Raw genomic sequence first — 19,087 nt, 5'->3', positions numbered from 1 at the left:
TGGTCCCGCTTCACAAGAGTGGGAGCAGAGAGGAAGCTGGAAACTACAGGCCGGTTAGCCTCACCTCGGTGGTAGGAAAAGTAATGGAGTCGCTGCTGAAAGAAAGAATAGTGAACTATCTACAGTCAGAAGAATTGCTGGACCAGAGGCAGCATGGATTCACCAGGGGAAGGTCCTGTCAGACAAATCTGATTGACTTTTTTTGATTGGGTGACTAAGGAATTAAATTGAGGAAGAGCGCTCAATGTCATCTACTTGGATTTCAGAAAAGCTTTTGATACGGTCCCGCACAGGAGGCTTGTGAATAAAATGAGAAGTTTAGGAGTGAGTACCGAGGTGGTGGCCTGGATTGCAAACTGGTTGACGGACAGAAGACAATGTATGATGGTAAATGGAACTTACTCTGAAAAGAGAGCGGTGTTAAGCGGAGTGCCGCAAGGATCGGTGTTAGGACCGGTCCTGTTCCATATCTTTGTGAGCAACACTGCGGACGGGATAGAAGGCAAGGTTTGTCTTTTTGTGGATGACACTAAGATCTGCAACAGAGTGCACGCCGGAAGGAATGGAGAGAATGAGATGGGATTTAAGGAAGCTGGGTGAAGGGCTGATGTGCAAGGAGCAGGAGAGAGACCTTGGGGTAATAGTGTCTAATGATCTAAAGTCGGAGAAACAATGTGACAAGGCGATAGCTAAAGCCAGAAGAATGCTGGGCTGCATAGAGAGAGGAATATCTAGTAAGAGAAAGGAAGTTATGATCCCCTGTACAGGGACTTGGTGAGGGCTCACCTGGAGTACTGTGTTCAGTTCTGGAGACCGTATCTTCAAAGAGACAGGGACAGGATGGAGGCGGTCTAAAGAAGGGTGACCAAAAAGGTGGATGGTCTTCATAAAATGACTTATGAGGAGAGACTGAATAACCTAAATATGTATACCCTGGAGGAGAGGAAGAGCAGGGGTGATATGATACAGACTTTCAGATACTTGAAAGGTTTTAATGATCCATGGTCAACAACAAACCTTTTCCATTGGAAAAAAAATCAGTAGAACTAGGAGCCACGACTTGAAGCTCCAGGGAGGAAGACTCAGAACCAATGTCAGGAAGTATTGCTTCTCAGAGAGGATAGTGGATGCCTGGAATGCCCTTCTGGAGGAATGGTGAAGACTAAAACTGTGAAGGATTTCAAAGGGGCATGGGATAAACACTGTGGATCCATAAAGGCTAGAGGATGGGAATGAAATGAAGAGCCATGGGGGTGGATTACTGGAGTGGAGGCTACTACATGGTGATTTCTAACCTTACTCAATAAGCCTTCGCAAGGTTAATGTAACTCCAACATTGCTCTCTGCTTCTATGGCAAGGGGAAATGTGGAAAAGAGGATTTGCATTCAGACAACAACCAACAAGGACTGAACTTCACAATCGGGGTAAACAAATAAGCGTGGGGGTAGCTTGCTTAATACGGCGGTTACTACCCTAAACCAATTAAGCCTGATACATCACTTTGAATGCATATATAGCGTTGCTCTCTGCTTCAACGGCCGGGGGAAAAGGGGGAAATGTGGAAAACAGGATTACATTCAGACAACATCCAATAAGGCAATGATCTGTGCAGTGTGGGTAAACAAGCATCGGGGTATCTTGCTTGATACAGCGGTTACTACCCTTAATCATTAAGCCTTATGCTCACCTTTGATGCAACTCCAACATTACTATCTGCATCAATGGGAGGAGATGGCAGGAAACTTGAATCAAACAGTTACCAACAAGGGCCCTGAAATTGGTGGTTGGTGAAACAGATACGTATGGGAAAATAAGTGTGGGAGCTTGCTGGGCAGACTGGATGGGCTGATTAGTCTTTTTCTGCCGTCATTTTTATGTTTAGAAATTCCAAGAGAATTTTGTGAATTGGGATGGCTACTACCTCCTTTGGGAGATCCACAAACTGGAGAACCTCCAGCATTTTGTGGCAAGCGTTCTCCTCCATGAGGAGCTGGAAAGGATAAAACCCGTGAAGGAGAGGTCTTCTGGGGGGGAGCAAAACCTCTCATCCGGAGGAGAAGGCTCAGTAGGCAAGTCGCCAGAATCCTCGGAAGAGGACTCCGATGAATCATCACCCCAGGGGTCGTATGGCAAATCCTCCTCACTAATGTCCACAAGAGGAAGGTGAGGGAGGCCAGCACCCATGCCCCTCAGCAGCGGCATTGAGGGCTGTCTCGGCAAACTCAGTGCCGGGGGTCTCAATAGCATCGACAGTGCCAGGGGCACCAAGTGCCCCGAGAGAACCAACAGTCCTGGGACTCCTGATGGCCTGGGAATGGGCTTGGGGAGTTGAGGCACCTTTGAGGGCTTCGGGCGCAGTTGTGAATCTTCCTCCTCGGAGGATCCAGGAATCGGTAACACTCCAGAGGGGGACCTCGGTGGCTGATGGGAAACTGAAGGAGCCCTGGGCACCAGTTGTGTCGGTAGGACGCCCAACAGGACGTCAAGACACTCCAGCAGGGGTGCTAACAGAACAGGAGCTGGCACGACACTGGTATGGAGGCTGGTGCTAGGGGCAGTTCAAAGCTCTGAGTGTTTGGAGCATCGCCTGCTGCACCCTGTGGTCCAACTCCTCCTGAAAGTCCGGTGATAAGGACGCGAATGACGGAGGAGGAGGACGAGGCGTCACTGGAGCCTCCATGGGGAGCTGAGGAGGCTTGGTGCAGGCACTGCACTCGATGGGGAACGCCTGGGTCTCCTGGGTTTGGAAGAGGATGGGGCCTCTTCACCATGGGGTCGCTTCAGAGGGGGCTCGGCATGGGTCGGTGCCCCTCTGGAATCGGGGCCGGTGCCGTGCGATGATGACTGCCAGTGCCAGTGTCTATTTCCCTCGGTACCCGGCCCAATCCATCTCTGGCGCCAAGTATGCTGATGATCCGGATGCTTTGGAACAGTCTGACAATGGAGGAACCGGACGGGACATAGATGACGGTGAGTCTGAGGGGTCTCCGTGGCCCTTGGTGTCGAAGTTCCCGATGCCGGAGTCGATGGAACTGACTTCTTGGTGCCAAAATGCTGCACCATCTTGTCCAGATGGGAACGGCAGCCCTTGGGGGGTTATCTGGGCACAGTAGGGGCACCCGCGGATGTCGTGGGAAGCTCCCAGGCAGAGGATACAGACCTCGTGTGGATCCGTGAGAGACATGGTCTGCGGGTACTGGGGGCACTTGCAAAATCCGGATGATGCCATGAAAATAAGCCAGCGAGCGGTTGATGGCTACCAGGTGTAACACGTTCAGGAATCAACCGCAAAGAACGAGAGAAACACCTACCAGAAAAACCGGAGGCACTGATAGTGGAGAGGGACCCCGGCGCGGAGGATACCAGAGGAAAAATCCTTGATATGAAAAACTTTTTGAAGAAAATAAAGAGAGAGCTCTGGGAACCGCGAGGCAACTGCTTCGCTATAAAAAAACAAGACTGAAGAGGGACCCCGCATGGCCGCGCGGATAGTGGCATGCTGGGCATGCTCAGTGTGCCAGTCAAAGTTTTCCATGCCGGGCTCCATCTGATGATGGCACCCATCTGTGAGGACTACCATCCTGCCTATCCTAGGAGAAAACCAGTTTTTTCATGTCCTTATTTGGGGGGGGGGGGGGGGGGAGAGAAAGACAGAGAGACAATATGACACTGTAAAAGGGGCACTTTCAACTGAATGTGGGTTGGGGGGGGGTGCGGTGTTATATTGGTGCGCTACAGACCCTTGCATCCTGGCCATGGGGGAGGGAATGAAGGACTTGAACAGGTAAATATAAATTGGTTATGTACTCTCTCAGAGAATAGAAGGACTAGTGGGCACTTCATGAAGTTAGCAAGTAGCTCTTTTAAAACAAATTGGAGAAAATTCTTTTTCACTCAACACATAATTAAGCTTTGGAATTCATTGCCAGAGGATTTGGTTATGGTGGTTAGTGTAACTGAGTTTAAAAAATATTTCGGATGAGGTTCTTATGATTCAAACCCACCCGGAGCTGAAAGTGCCCCTCTTACAATGATAGATATATTTACAGTGTCATATTGTGTGTGTCTCTCTCTCTTCCTCCCCCCCCCCCCATGTATATTCAGTAGTCCAGCAGTTTGAAAATCCCTAAAACTTGAGATCTCCAGACTTGATTCTCATCAGGACTAGCAGTAAAGTTGCGTGGATAACACACCAATGCGTGCCATGAACAGCTTTTCAAAAATTTGAAGTTATGTGTGCAACTCTTGGCCCTGCCCAGGAACGCCCAAGGCCTGCACCTTTTCCACTCCCTTGTTCTTGACGCATATATGGGTATGTATGTGCGTACTTCGCGTCCTCTTAAAATATGCGTTGTTCATGTGCGGTCCACATACACGTGTATGGGGCCATTTTTGCACGAGCAACACTTTTAAAATCTACACTAACTTACTTCCATTGAAAATATTTTGCAGATTATTTGAAGCCACTTTTCCATTGATAGCTTAACTCTGCAGCTTTCAATGTTGACTTACATTTAGTCTCGCTGCCACTAACAGATGGACTGTCAGCGTAATGCCCTCACCTTTTGAAGATGTAACTTCGGTCTCCAAGGCCTAGGCAGATAACTGCAGGATCCAGCATGTATTGGGTTCCAGTAACTCTATATATCCACAATATTACTTTTCACAGGCTTCTTAAACATCAACATTTAAATAAAGGAAGCTAGTATTCATAATATAATACAAAATTTCAACATATATTTTTTACTATTTTAGATGAAATTCACTATTTAAATAATCTACAACTGGTAGACTGTAGGAAGAAGGTGCAACTGATGCTTTTAGCTATTCATATAAGGATGATTTTAAAGCAATTCCCAACATGGAAACATTACGAAGTACATGATCAAAGAGGTTTATATTTTAGTTACCCGGACAAACTCCAAGGCTCTTTAACCTGATAAATTTTACAGGGGAAATTTTAGTGAAATAAATTGGGGGCCATTCCAGGGCAGGGCAAAATTATCCAGATAATTTAGGTGGATAACTGATATTCAGAATTATCCTGGCAAATCTGGTCATGCCCAAGAGAAGTCCTAAAGTTATTCAGGTACATGTATCCAGAGAAATTTAAACTTACCTGGTTGTAATAAAAAAAATATCAGGATTAATGGCTATTACTATTTTTAGGCTTATATGCTTCCTTCCTCTCCCAACAGAACCCAAAACAGTTTACATGTGAAATGAGAAATTACTACTGGCTAATTTCCTTTTCTTTAAGATAGACAGATGAATCCAGAACCAATGGGTTATGCTCCTCTACCAGTAGAGGGAGATGGAGAAAACTGACGTCACAGTATATATACCCCTGCAGTGACATCAGCCTGCCAGTATTCTCTTCAAAAGCAACTATGGACAGGCTAGCAAAAAACTTGATGAAAAACAGTCAATACTGTACTCAAACAACAAGAAACAATGAGCTCAGACACAGAATGTATTAAAACTAGTCTAGGGACTAGATAAACATTTACTGGTAATCCCTGTAAACTCTTAGTCCTGCAGGAGGCCCATAGCACAATCATTCGGCAGCCAAGGGCGGGAAGCTGGATTAATCTGTCTGTCCTAAAGAAAAGGAAATCATCAGGTAAAAGTAGTAATTTCTCATGTCTTAGCGTCCAGACAGATGAATCCAGAACCATTGGGATGTACCCAAGCTATTCCCGAACAGGGTGGGAGGCTGCCTACGGTCCAGTCAAAACCACAGGTTCAACGGCTGTGTTCTCCCAGGCCTGCACATCCAGATGATAATACCTTAAATAGGTGTGTAAGGAGGACTTTGTCGCAGCTCGGCAAATGTCGACAGGAGACAACAATCTAACCTCCGTCCATGACACTGCCTGAGCCCTAGTGGAATGAGCCATTTTGTGAGTGGGCAACGGCTTTTCAGATGCCACATATGCAGCCATGCCCACCTTAGCTCAGCCAGCTGTTGGAGTCCATGAAGCTGGTTCACCCTGTTTTCCCCCACCATGAAGGACAAACAGGCGATCCAACTTTCAGAAAGGTTTAGAAACCTCCAGATATCTCAAGACATGTCTCTTGACATCCAAGGGACACAACAGGCGGTATTCCTCCGCATCTCTTTCCTTATCCAAGGGCCGTAAGGAAATGGACTGATTCAAGTGAAAATCAAAGACCATTTTAGGCAAGAAGGAAGGAAGAGTATGCAACTGTATTACCCCTGGAGTCACCTGAAGGAACGGCTTCCAGCAAGACAAGGCTTGCAGCTCGGAAATTCTTTGTGCAGAACAAATCGCAACCAGAAACACTGTTTTCAAGGTCAGTAACTGCAAAGAAAGGCTACGCAGCCATAGAAACGTAGGGCTTGCCAAAAAATCCAACACCAGGTTAAGACTCCACAAAGGAACCAGTAACCATAAGGGAGAATTAAGATGTTTCACTCCCCTCAAGAAACGGGCCACATCAGGATGAGATAAGAATTCATCATTCACCTGGCCCCTGAAACAGGCAAGAGCCGCTACCTGTACTTTCAAGGAATTAAGGGACAACCCTTTATTCAACCCATCTTGCAAAAATTCCAAAATAAGCGGGATCCTAATTGAACGAGGAAGCACTCCTCGATCTTCACACCAAGCCTCAATCACTTGCCAAACACGCACATAGGCTAAGGAAGTTCTGGGAGCGGTAGCTAGACCAAAAGGCATCACCCGAAACTGATAATGGCACCTGGGCACCGCAAAACGCAGAAACCACTGGTGCTCTAATTGGATAGGAATATGGAGGTACGCCTCGGACAGATCCAGGGAGGTCAGAAATTCCCCCGACTGTAAGGCCATTATCTGAGTGCAATGTTTCCTTGTGAAAGTGAGTCACTTGCAAATGACGGTAGACTCCTTTGAGATCCCGAATGGGACAAAAGGAGTCGTCCTTCTCGGGCACAACAAAATAAATGGAATATCGACCCGTATATTCTTGATACGTGGGTACTGGAACCACAGCCTCAGACTGAGGAGCTTTGACAGCGTACTCTCTATTGCCTGCTTCTTCTGCGGGGAATGGCAGGGAGACACCTTAAAGACTTCCCGAGGAATACTGCAAAACTCCAGCGCATATCTTTCTCATATTACCTCCAGGACCCACTAATCCGATGTAATCTTGACCCACCTCTGATAAAAGAGAGAGAGAGAGAGAGGCATCCCCCTATCACCTGTTCCCGAGGTTGCGTAGGCAAACCTTCACTGGGATGTTCGGGAGGTTCCACAATCTGAGCCTGATCCTTGCTTGGGCTGTCTGGGATGAAAGGACTGAGACCTGCCAAAAAGCCAAGTCCTCTGAAAGGTCGCCCCTCTGTAGGGACAAAAACACCTGGAACCCCCTAAGACGACCTCTCATAACAAAGGGGCGCAGAGACTGCTTCTTATCCTCCGGCAATCGAGGAACCGGGGATTCACTCCACTTACTGGCTAGCTTCTGTAACTTGCTCTCAAACAAGAGTGAGCCTTTAAAAGGCAATTTCGTAAGATTAACTTTGGAGGCTGCATTGGCCGCTCAATTTCTCAGCCGTAACTGAAGCTTGCCTGCTTACTACCAAAGCCACTCCTCTGGCAGAGGTGCAGACCAAATCGCAGCTCGCATCTGCTAAAAAGGAGGCGTCGGGTTCCATAACTGCCCTGGAATTCACACCAGAGCCATCAACCTCCTGAGAGAGAAGTAAACAAGAGCAGGCCACCAGGGAACAACAGGAAACTATCAGCAACTTCTCAATCCTTCTATCATGCACATCCTTTAAGGCCGCTCCTCCCTCCACGGGGATAGTCCATTTAGATATGGCACAGACAAGCGCATCCACTTTTGGAAAATGCAGACGTTCTCTCACCACTGGATCCAAGGTGTTCCGGCCCTTCAAGGTCTGACCCCCTTTAAAGTTTGCCTCCAGGGCATCCCATTCAAGATCAATCAATTCTTGAATGGCCTCCATAATCGGGAAAAAACAAGAGCCTTTTACGCAAATAAATTAAAATGGGATTTCACTTTGGCTCAGACATGGAATCTGCCCCAGGGACTCCCAGCATCTTCAATGTCTGGGAAATCAGAGCTGGTAATTTATCTCTATGAAATAACCACAACATAGTTATATATGGTTCCAGCCCTGGGGGGATTTCCCCATCCTCTAGGGCAGCGATTCTCAACCGGTGTGTCGCGACTCATCAATGTGTCGCCAAGCACCAGCTGGTGTGTCGCGGCTCCTGGTGTCCCACAGCCCCAGTTATACTTCCCTTTACCTTTTTCCTGCCCCCGCGGGCCAATGGGAAACCTCCTCCCTTTTTCCTGCCCCCGCGGGCCAATTGGAAGCCTCCTCCATTCTTCCCGCCCCCGCAGGCCAGTCGGAAGCTTCCTCCCTTCTTCCTGCCAGGGGGAGGAGGAAGCCTCTGATTGGCCAGTGGGGCAGGAAGAAGGGGGAATCTCATAGCCCGGGGGTGGGGTGGTTTGAGGGGGGCTGGGAGGAGTGACAGTGTCCAGGCCCGTGGTGGCGAAGAAGCCCGACCCTGTGGCCACCATGGGCTGGAAGTGCTGAAATTAAACACAGCGGCAAGCCACAAAGAAAAGAGGCCAGCCGCGCCAGGAACCGCGATAGAGTAGGGATTCCCCAAAGCGGCAGTGAGTCGCAAGCACGAAGAGGCTGGTTGCTCATTCTCCCCCCGCCCCAATGCAACAGTGAGCACGGCAGAACCACGTTTAAAGTAAATGTGGCACTTAGCCATGCTGATTACAGATGGGGCAATTGGAGCTCCCAGTGGCCATAAAAGCAGGCAGATGGGGGGCTGCAGGAGCCTTGGGATATCCTGACAGCCAGAAGAAAGGCTTGAGTGCTGTGGCATATTTTTCTAAAATAAATTGTTTGCTGCTTCAGTGTGGCTGAGAAGGCAGCGGCAGCACTGGGAAATCTGCCACTGTGAAATTATAGGGGAACACAGCATTGGGACTCTAAGCAAAGTGTATGTGAGGGACAGAGTCTGGGCAGGGAGGTGACTGGGGTGTGTGTGAGAGACAGAGACTGGGCAGAGAGGTGACTAGGTTGTGTGTGTGAGACAGAGACTGGTCGTAGGGTTTAATTGGTATGTGTGTGTGTGTGTGTGTGTGTGTGTGTGTGTGTGAGAGAGACTTGTGGGCCCTAAAGAAGAGGACCGTGAGGACAGAGCTTCAGCAGCCGCTGCTGCTCCTGGTACGTGCTTTCAAGGGAAAGGAGAAGGAGAGTTGCTGGAGAGGGTGGCATTTTAAGTTTATTTTTCTTGATTGACTGCCATTTTAATTATTATTATGTGATGTGTCTGCTGTTTTGAAACATTTTATTGATATTTGGACAATTTTTAATAATTTTTATGAGTTTTAATTGTTTGACATTCTGTTCATCAGCTGTTTTGAAATATTTTATTGATATTTGGACAATTTTTAATATTTTTTATGAGTTTTAATTGTTTGACATTCTGTTCATCAGCTGTTTTGAAATATTTATTAATATAGTTTTACAGTTATTTCTGTGTGGGGATCTATAGCAGCTTGGCTTGTTCTGTTTTCCTAATAGGAGGTGAATTAATGTTTAGGACCTGATTTAATATTTGTAGTGCTGCCTTTTCATAAATAGGGTTTTTATGTGTTCCATAATGCAGATGTAACTTTGTGCTGATTAGTTTCTGTGCATTATTGCAGATCCTGGGACTGTGTTAGGTGCTATATTTCTCTCTCCATTTCTCCAGGTTTGCATTGCATGCAGAGTGGCTTTTTTTGGTTTTCCATTCCAGTTTGTCTCCATATTTATAATCTGTGGTCTTTCTGTACTTTGGTGAAGGTCGGTTCTGTGTGTGTGCCCGAGTTGAGGTATTTTACTAGCATGTAGGCAATTGTATCAATCTTATTTGTTGTGTTTTCTCAATAGGATATGCATTAGTGGTAAATTATTGCCTTTTCATAAGGAAGGCTATTGTGTCTTGTAGTAAAGGAAGTTTGTTTTGCTTTTACTGAGATGTCATCAGAAACAGAATATCTTTTTTTTGCATGGTGAGTTCTATGGGTAATGCCCTAGTTCTGCTCTGCATCCATTGTTAGGGGTCAAGGGGGCTCCCGTGGATGCAATGTGTATGTTTACATATAGCCCCGTGACAATCACACGTTCAGTGTGTCACGCATGTGAGAACTATCTGTCAGGTGTATCCCGGCTGAAAAAAGGTTGAGAACCACTGATCTAGGGAGTCAGGATCTGTCTCATCATCAGTGCCATCTGGATGCCTGTCAGGTACACCTGCAGCTCAAGGTGTACTTCAGCGCTTAAATGCCATACCAGAAAAGAGGGAGGCCACTGCCTGAGGATCTGAACTGGCAGGCTTCGACAGTGCTGAGGACTGCGCCGAAGGAAAGATTGCAATCCTTGAAAAAACTCTACCCAAGAAAAGGAAGACGTATACATGCCAAGACCAGGAGGCGCTTGCTTGGTGCCCACTAAGCTGCCGTCCCCTGCGGAGGAAATAGTCAAGGGAGTTCCAAGGTCAGGCATCCCTCCTGACATATCCTTAACCAGGCCAAAATCAGATGAACATAAAACTCCCTGAGCCTCTAAGCATTGCTGACATAAGTTAGAGGGCACTTCAGGCTGAGACGCCCTAATATGACAGGCAGCACAAAGAAAAAAGCGCTTAGGTTACTTAGCCACTGGCATCATTAATCCGTCAATATGCTTAACAGGTGACTGAAGATGTGCGTCCAGCCTAAGCTCTGCTGAAACAAAAGTTATGCATATACATTTTATGCGCACAAAATGTAAGTATCCCAAGTTTGTGCACCAAAAGGCTAAGAGCACTGACACCGCTCCAAACCTTGGTGCACAATCGATATGCATAAGAGTGTGCGGTACACAAGTACACAATGCAGTACACAATTCGGATGCACAACAGGACACTCTTGTGCACACCGACCATCCTATAGAGGGCAACCGACCACGCAGAAAAAAGCACGTGAAACGCCACCGCAGCCTACCATGCGGCGCACAGAAAAGAAGCCTTACAGTGGGGCCTAGCCCAATCGGGCCCCTCAACCCGCCAGGCTGCCAAGTTCCCCTCACCCTCACAGGAGCGGGATCACATGTCAGATCGGCGCACCAAGCAAGGAGACTGAAGGAAGACCTAAACTAATCCCCTACACTCTGTCTCTGATTGTTTCATTTTTTTTTTTGTTTTTCAAAACGTACCTGAGCTCAGCCTTCCCAGCAGACTACAGAGACAGTCTCTGGCTGTGGGGGGAGAGAGCATATACTGTCACCACCGTGCTCAGCTTCCTGTACTTTCTGCCTTTCCACCCCTACCTATAACTAGCTACCGGACCAAGGTACTCATCTGAGGGATCACGAAAATCACCTCAGGAATTCTCAGCTGGGGAGGGACCATCAGGTATCACCGCAGGAGAGCGGGGCAATCCAAATCTCCAATTAATTCTCCTCTAAAGTTGAAGCAATCCTCAGTAGGGAAATGCATGTCTACCATCTGCTGGAGATGGAAAATACTGCCAGGCTGAGTCACTGCAGGAGTATATATATACCATGACATCAATTTGCTCCGCCTCCATCTGTTGGTAGAGGTGCATAACCCACTGGTTCTAGATTCATCTGTCTGGACGCTAAGAAAGAAATAAAATATGTTAGAATAAATCAAAATTACATAATAAATACAAAAATCCTTCATACTACCAATCACATCTCCCTCTTTCACTAGCAGTGTGAAAAGCAGCATTTGCATATCTAAAAAGTAATACTCCTTCAAACATCATAAAATACATAAAGCATTACATAATTTAAAAAAATTCTTACAAAAATTAATGCATTATACATAATAATACAAACTTATACCCAACTATACATTTCCTACCTTCCAAAGGACTAAACCCGAGAAATGCTCAAGATGATCTCTATCCCTCTCTTTCACAAAAGGACAGGGGAGCCATTAAACTCACCACTAATTAAACAAAATAAACTCATGCTTTACCCCAATAACCATCAATCTAACTGCCCTCCTCCTCCTCTCCCCCAAAAAAGCACTTTTCATCATTCCTTGTCTCCTCCAAAGGGTCTAAACCTTTTGGATGACCCCTTTGAAGGTGACATCTGAGTGAAAAGCATTTTCTTTAAGTCCCCTGGGGTTGGAGCAGATGTCAGTAGGTACAGACTTAAACAGGGTCAGCTCTCCCCAGCTTAATTTGTAAGCCAAGGACTATCACAGAGGAGAGCTATGAGAAGGGTGGTTTCTCGAGCAGTATTGCTCCTCCAACAGTGGCCTTCTGGTCTTCTTCTCTGGTAGCACAGCAACACTAAATTCTATAGCAGTTTTTTTTTTTTTTAAATTGAACATCTGTCTATCCCTAGCTGTGTCCCACATCCTTGGATAGCAAATTTTGGCCTACTTGACTAGAACAGGGCAATGAGAATCATGGAGCAATGTAATCTTACATGTTAATTTCTTTCCTTGAATCCTGCTAGAACAGTCCAGATGTGTGTGTTTATGCACCCTGCTAGCAGATAACTTTTAAGTGACATCATCACTGCGATAAGGAGTGGTACAACTACTTACTGGGTCTGGTATTGACTTTAATCCATCCTAGTAGTTCTTCCTGTGGCAAGTTGCTAAACTGTCCCATGACATTCCACTGTGTCTGCAGATTTGAAGAACCCTGTATCATCATCAGTGCTAATATGGTGAAAATGATTGTTTGGGGATGGAATTTATTGAAGAGCCATCCAAATAGCTGAAAGATAGCAACCATTTAAAAATGAGTTTAACAAATACTCACCAAGGGTACATTTTCAGTAGGAGGCTTAACTGCAAAGCTACATGTGTACTTTTAAACCCAATAAAAAACAAATATACACAAGCAGATATCCCTTCAGACCAAGTATAGAAATAAAAATCAAGGTATGAAAATATTAAATTCAATGTCAAATACCAAAAGAAGCATTTATTAGGGTGCGGGGAGGGGTTCTTTGAAGTTGTGATATTAGATCCCCTATTGTGGACTATTGGAATTGAAGAATTCTTGTATTTCTTATTCCCTGTACATAACCAGATCAGTCCAGACTCCTGGGTTTTGCTTCCTTTCTAGCAAATGGAGACACAGAAAGTTTCACTGACACTGCCACATAACCCGAGGTGCCACCTGTAGTCCCTCAGAATTTCTCTGTCTCCAGCAGATGGTGGAAGAGGAAAATCTGCAGTCTCAGATGCAATTACAAAAATAATAATAAAAGAAGCGGTGTAATACAGCGTGGCTTGAGCTGCACAATCTGTGGGGATGCGCGTGCATCTCTCCCACAATGACCGATGCTCCCAGTGCCTCTCCGGGTAAGAAGGCACTTTAGGAGCTCTCGTGGCAGCATTGGGCCGGAGGCACGAGTCTGGTAGGCTCACTTGTGTGCTGCAGGTGGTGGATGACCCCTTCCCGGTAAGCATGGGAATGGCAGCCATCTTGTCCTCATTCGCAGTTGCTTCATGCGCTGTGAAAGGGGAGGGGGATTTCCCTCCTCCTCTTTTTCCAGCCGATGGGACCTCCAGGAGAGGCCAGCAGGCTAAGGGGATCCAATCTGAGGATGAGGAGGAGCTCCTGGGGGAAGCTTCTGATAATTCCTCCAAGTTTCCCACTGATTTTGTCCTGCTGTTACACAGGGCATACATGGCCAGGAAAGCTGCAAGGTGTTGTGGAGCTGAGCAATGACCATCAGGGCATCTGCAGCCGGTTAAGAGGGCTAGGCCTTCTCGGGCTGTGGGGACCATGAGAGTCCGACAAGTCCCGGGAAAGCTTGCACCGGCATGCACTGAACCGGATATTGTGGAGCTTTCCGAGGATGAGAACCCGCGGGCACAGGATCCAGCTATGGGGGACCAGGATCTGGAGGAGTCGCTGGGTAACACCCCTCCCTGTCCGTGGAGGGGGATGATCTGAAGGTGGTTAGTTGTTCCATAAAGAGGAGTTAAATCCTCTGATACCCCATGTTCTGGAAGAATTGGGGATAAAGGTCCCACTGGAGGAGTCGAATCAGGAAGATGTAGACCCAGTCATAGATGGCCTATGGGGTCCAGGGAAAGCTTTTCCTTTCCATAAGTCGGTCAAGAAGTTGGTATTCAGGGAGTGGAATACTCCTAAGACTGGGTTGAAGGTTCGCAGAGCAAAGGACAAATTATATCTCCTGCCTGAGGAAAGCTTGGCGCTTCTGAAGGTGCCGAAAATGGATGCCTCGGTTTCGGCTGTCACTAAGAAAATGACCATTCTGGTGGCCAGTGCTGCAGCGCTAAAGGATCTCCAGCATAGAAAACTGGAAGTCCACCTCAAGAAGATTTTTGGAGGTCTCTGCCTTAGGCATATGTGCTGCGGTGTGCAGTAGTTTCATGCTAAGGGCAGGTCTCCCTGGGTGCGGCGGTTTCAGGCAGACAAGGCCATGTCTGTCGTGGCCTATGGAGCCGATGCATATGACCTCATTAGGACTTCTTCTAGGATAATGTCGTCGATAGTTTTGGTCAGGAGACTTCTCTGGTTGAGGAACAGGTCAGCAGATGTTTCAACTAAGTCTCAGCTGGGGGTATTACCTTTTAAAGGAAAGCTGCTTTTTGGTCAAGACTTGGAGGAGATGATCAAACTTCCCAGAGAGAATAAAGGCCATACATTGCCTGAAGATAAACAGAAAGGGAAAGAGTCCTTCCCTACCTGTTTTGTTTCTGAGGGAATAAATATTTTCAGGCTAACAGGTCTTTAGGTGGTGTCTAGAGGCAATCCTCAGGAAGGCAATCATCCTGGAACCAGTCATTTTGCAGGCGAAGGCCAAATAGAGATGGCTCTAACTAGATCGGTGGTGGAGCCAAATCCACCCATTGAAACGAGGCCAGTCCGCTCCTCAGTTCTGGTCCTAGGTGGTCAGTTGACTCTGTTTTATGAGGAGTGGGCTAAGATCATGTCGGACCAGTGGGTTTTAAGCATGATAAGACATGCTTACTCTTTAGAATTTGCTCGTCCGCTAAGAGATTTGATTTATGGTCTCCTCCTGCTCTTACGAGGGGAAAAAAAGGCTTGTGATACAGCAAACCGTCAATCACTTTTGGAAGCTTGGAGCCATTCTTCCTGTACCCCTGTGGGAACAGGGAAAGGGCTGCTATTCCATTTATTTCATCATTCCCAAAAAGGAGGGAATGTTTTGACCAATTTTGGATCTGAAAAATTTGAACATGGCTCTCAAAGTTCATTGGTTTCGAATGGAAACCCTATGATTGGTAATTGCAGCGGTGTGCAAGGGGGAGTTCCTACCTTCCCTGGATTAGACCGAAGCAAATTTACACATAAGAATTAGGCCCAACCATCAAAGTTATCTCCAGTTCATTGTCCTAGGACAGCATTTTCAGTTTTGCATCCTTCCGTTCGGTCTGGCAACAGATCCCAGGATCTTCACCAAGGTGATGGTTGTGGTGGCGGCGGCCCTCAGGAGGGAAGGCATCTTGGTTCACCCATATCTGGATGACTGGCTAATTCAGGCGAAGTCAGAGCTCCTCTGCCGGTAGGCAGTGGACTTAGTGCTCCAGTGCCTGAGATCTCGAGGTGGATAGTCAATCTGTCAAAGAGTTAGCTTTCCTCTTCTCAGGTTTTGGAATTTCTGAGGGTGCATTTCAATACCAAGGTGGGGAATGTTTTTCTCACCGAGCAGCATATTTTCAAATTGCAGACACAAGTTCACAGATTATTGGAGAAGCAGGTGCCCAAGGTCTGGGATTACTTGCAGGTTCTCGGTTCTATGGCTTCCACCCTGGAGTTGGCTCCATGGGTGTTTGCTCATATGTGGCCTCTACAGTCTGCGTTGCTTTCCCGCTGGGATCTGTTGTCAGAGCAGTTTCAGCTACCACTTCCCCTTAAGGAGTTAGCCAGGTCCAGTCTATCGTGGTGGCTTGTTTGGGACAAGTTGATATGAGGAGTGGATTTGGAGGTACCAGACTGGATGAGTGTTAGCACCAATGCCAGTCTCTCTGTGTGGTGTGTCAGACCCAGTCTGTTCAGTCAGTGGTCAGCAGAGGAAATGTTGAGGTCCATAAACCGCTTAGGAACAAGGGCGGTGCATTTGGCATTGCATGCATTTCTGCCTCTGTTGAGGGGAAAGCCAGTGAGAATCTTGTTGGACAATGTGACAACAGTGTCTTACATGAACCGACAAGGTGGCTCAAGGAGTTGGATGGTGGCTCAGGAAGCCCAGGAGTTAATCAGCTGGGTGGAGCAGCATCTGATGCTGCTAGCGGCCTCTCACATAGTGGGCATGGACAATGTGCAAGTAGACTTTCTCAGCCGACAACAGTTGGATCCCAGAGAATAGGAGCTGTCAGAAGAGGTGATGCATCTCATCAGTCTCCAATGGGGCAAGCCGCACATGAATCTCATGGCAACTTACCAGAATGCCAAAGCCCCTCGGTTCTTGAGTTGAAGAAGAGAGCGAGGAGCAGAAGGCATTGATGCCTTATTTCTGCCTTTGCCAAGCAACGTTCTCCTGTATTTGTTTCCACTGTGGCCTCTGGTGGGCAAGATCTTGAGGCAGACAGAGATCCATCTGGGAGAGATGATTTTGGTTGTGCCAGAGTGGCCAAGGTGGCCTTGGTTCACATATCTAGTCAACCTAGTGGTGGATGGTCCATTGCGGTTATCCCACCTGCCGAGGATTCTACGTCAAGTCCCCATAGTTTTAGAACAGGTGGCTCGCTTGTGTATGGCGGCTTGGCTTTAGAGAGGAAGCGTTTGAGGGAGAAAGGATATGATGAGGACGTCATTGCTACTGTTTTGCAGGCTAGAAAGACTTCCACTTCCTTGGCATATGTGAGGGTAAGGTGAGTGTTTGAAGATTGGTGCACAGAGCAGGGGGTTGTCCCTATGCATGCTTCCATGGCACATATTCTTATTTTCCTGTAAAGAGGATTGGTGAAGGGTTTGTCCTTTAGCTCCCTCAGAGTCCGGAGGCTTTGGGTTGCGCCTTTGGGGCAAGGTGCAGGGAGTGATGTGGTGCATTTTCTCCAGGGGGCGAAACATTTGCATCCTCCAGTCCAAAAACTGTGCCTCTCCTGGAACCTTAATCTAGCCCTTAAGAGCTTGTATGCAGTGCCATTTGAACTTCTTAAAAGGGCTACTATGAAAGATCTCACTTTGAAAGTGGTATTTTTTGGTGGCCATTTGTTCTGCATGGAGGATCTCTGAGCTTCAGGCCTTATCCTGTAGAAAGCCTTTTTGAGGATTTCGGATTTGGGGGTCTCCTTGAAGATGGTTCCTTTCTTTCTACCGAAGATAGTATTGTTGTTCCACTTTAATCAGTCAGTAGAGGTAGGTGTATGGTGTAGTTCTGTGATCGTGGACTCCACCGAGATAGGAGGGCGCGTTGTAATGGTCTCATATGAGAACGCGCCCATGGCACCACCTCCAGAGTGGATGCCATGAGGCCGAGGACCTGTAGGTAATCCCAAGCTGTGGGCCGGGTGGCGCTCAGCAGGGCCTGTAGACGATTCCGGAGTTTTGATCTTCTCTTGGAGATCAGGCTGACCTTGTCTTCCTGGGTGTCGATTCAGACTCCTAGGTATTCCAGCGACTGTGAAGGCTGTAGGGAACTCTTGTTTGTGTTGACTACCCATCCTAGGCTTTCCAGAAGAGATATAACTCTAAGAACATAAGAACATAAGAAAATGCCATATTGGGTCAGACCAAGGGTCGATCAAGCCCAGCATCCTGTTTCCAACAGTGGCCAATCCAGGCCATAAGAACCTGGCAAGTACCCAAAAACTAAGTCTATTCCATGTTACCATTGGTATTGGCAGTGGCTATTCTTTAAGTGAACTTAATAGCAGGTAATGGACTTCTCCTCCAAGAACTTATCCAATCCTTTTTTAAACACAGCTATACTAACTGCACTAACCACATCCTCTGGCAACAAATTCCAGAGTTTAATTGTGCGTTGAGTAAAAAAGAACTTTCTCCGATTAGTTTTAAATGTGCCCCATGCTAACTTCATGGAGTGCCCCCTAGTCTTTCTACTATTTGAAAGAGTAAAAAACCGATTCACATCTACCTGTTCTAGACCTCTCATGATTTTAAACACCTCTATCATATCCCCCCTCAGTCGTCTCTTCTCCAAGCTGAAAAGTCCTAACCTCTTTAGTCTTTCCTCATAGGGGAGCTGTTCCATTCCCCAAACCAAATAAGCCTGATACTTCACTTTCAATGCATATCCAGCATAGTTCTCTGCTTCAACGGCAGGGCTGAAGAAAAACTGATACTTCACACATCCAGCAGAGCTCTCTGCTTCAACGGCAGGGGAGAAGAAAAAAGGGTTCACACTCACAAAGCGGGGAGTAGTTGGCTTGTTACGGCGGTTACTACCCCAAACCAAATGTGCCTGATACTTCACTTTCGATGCATATCCAGCATGGCTCTCTGCTTCAACGGCATGGGAGAAAGACTGATACATCACGCATTTCCAGCATAGCCCTCTGCTTCAACGGCAGGGGAAAAGAAAAACAACCAATAAGGGCTGTATAACATAGTCTGGGTAAAACAAAGAAGCATGGGTGTAGCTTGCTTATTGCGGCTGTTACTACCCCTACTACCCCTAACTAATCAAGCTAGACATTTCACTTGGATGCAGCTCCATCACTGCTCGCTATATTAATGGTGGGGGTGGAAGGGAAATAGAACCAAGAGCTAAGAGAAACAGATAAGTATGAGAGAAAAAATGTGTGAGGCTTGCTGGGCAGACTGGATGGGCCGTTTGGTCTTCTTCTGCCGTCATTTCTATGTTTCTTATCATTTTGGTAGCCCTTCTCTGTACCTTCTCCATCGCAATTATATCTTTTTTGAGATGCGGCGACCAGAATTGTACACAGTATTCAAGGTGCGGTCTCACCATGGAGCGATACAGAGGCATTATGACATTTTCCGTTTTATTCACCATTCCCTTTCTAATAATTCCCAACATTCTGTTTGCTTTTTTGACTGCCGCAGCACACTGAACTGATGATTTCAATGTGTTATCCACTATGATGC

At 46.9% G+C, this 19,087-nt stretch overlaps 1 protein-coding gene across 5 annotated transcripts in view; it reads right to left on the bottom strand.

Annotated features, from left to right (window-relative positions):
- DPY19L1 (dpy-19 like C-mannosyltransferase 1) overlaps window positions 1-19,087 on the bottom strand; it is a 414,496-nt gene that overhangs the window by 87,803 nt on the left and 307,606 nt on the right. For all 5 annotated transcript variants that reach the window (XM_029589768.1, XM_029589772.1, XM_029589771.1 and 2 more), the window contains one exon: window positions 12,613-12,787. In XM_029589768.1, coding sequence (XP_029445628.1) covers window positions 12,613-12,787 — 175 coding nt within the window. The remainder of the gene's footprint in view (window positions 1-12,612; window positions 12,788-19,087) is intronic.

Source organism: Rhinatrema bivittatum, chromosome 2, assembly GCF_901001135.1.
Source record: "Rhinatrema bivittatum chromosome 2, aRhiBiv1.1, whole genome shotgun sequence".
Lineage (NCBI taxonomy): Eukaryota > Metazoa > Chordata > Amphibia > Gymnophiona > Rhinatrematidae > Rhinatrema > Rhinatrema bivittatum.
This window is presented reverse-complemented; position numbering and strand designations above follow the sequence as displayed.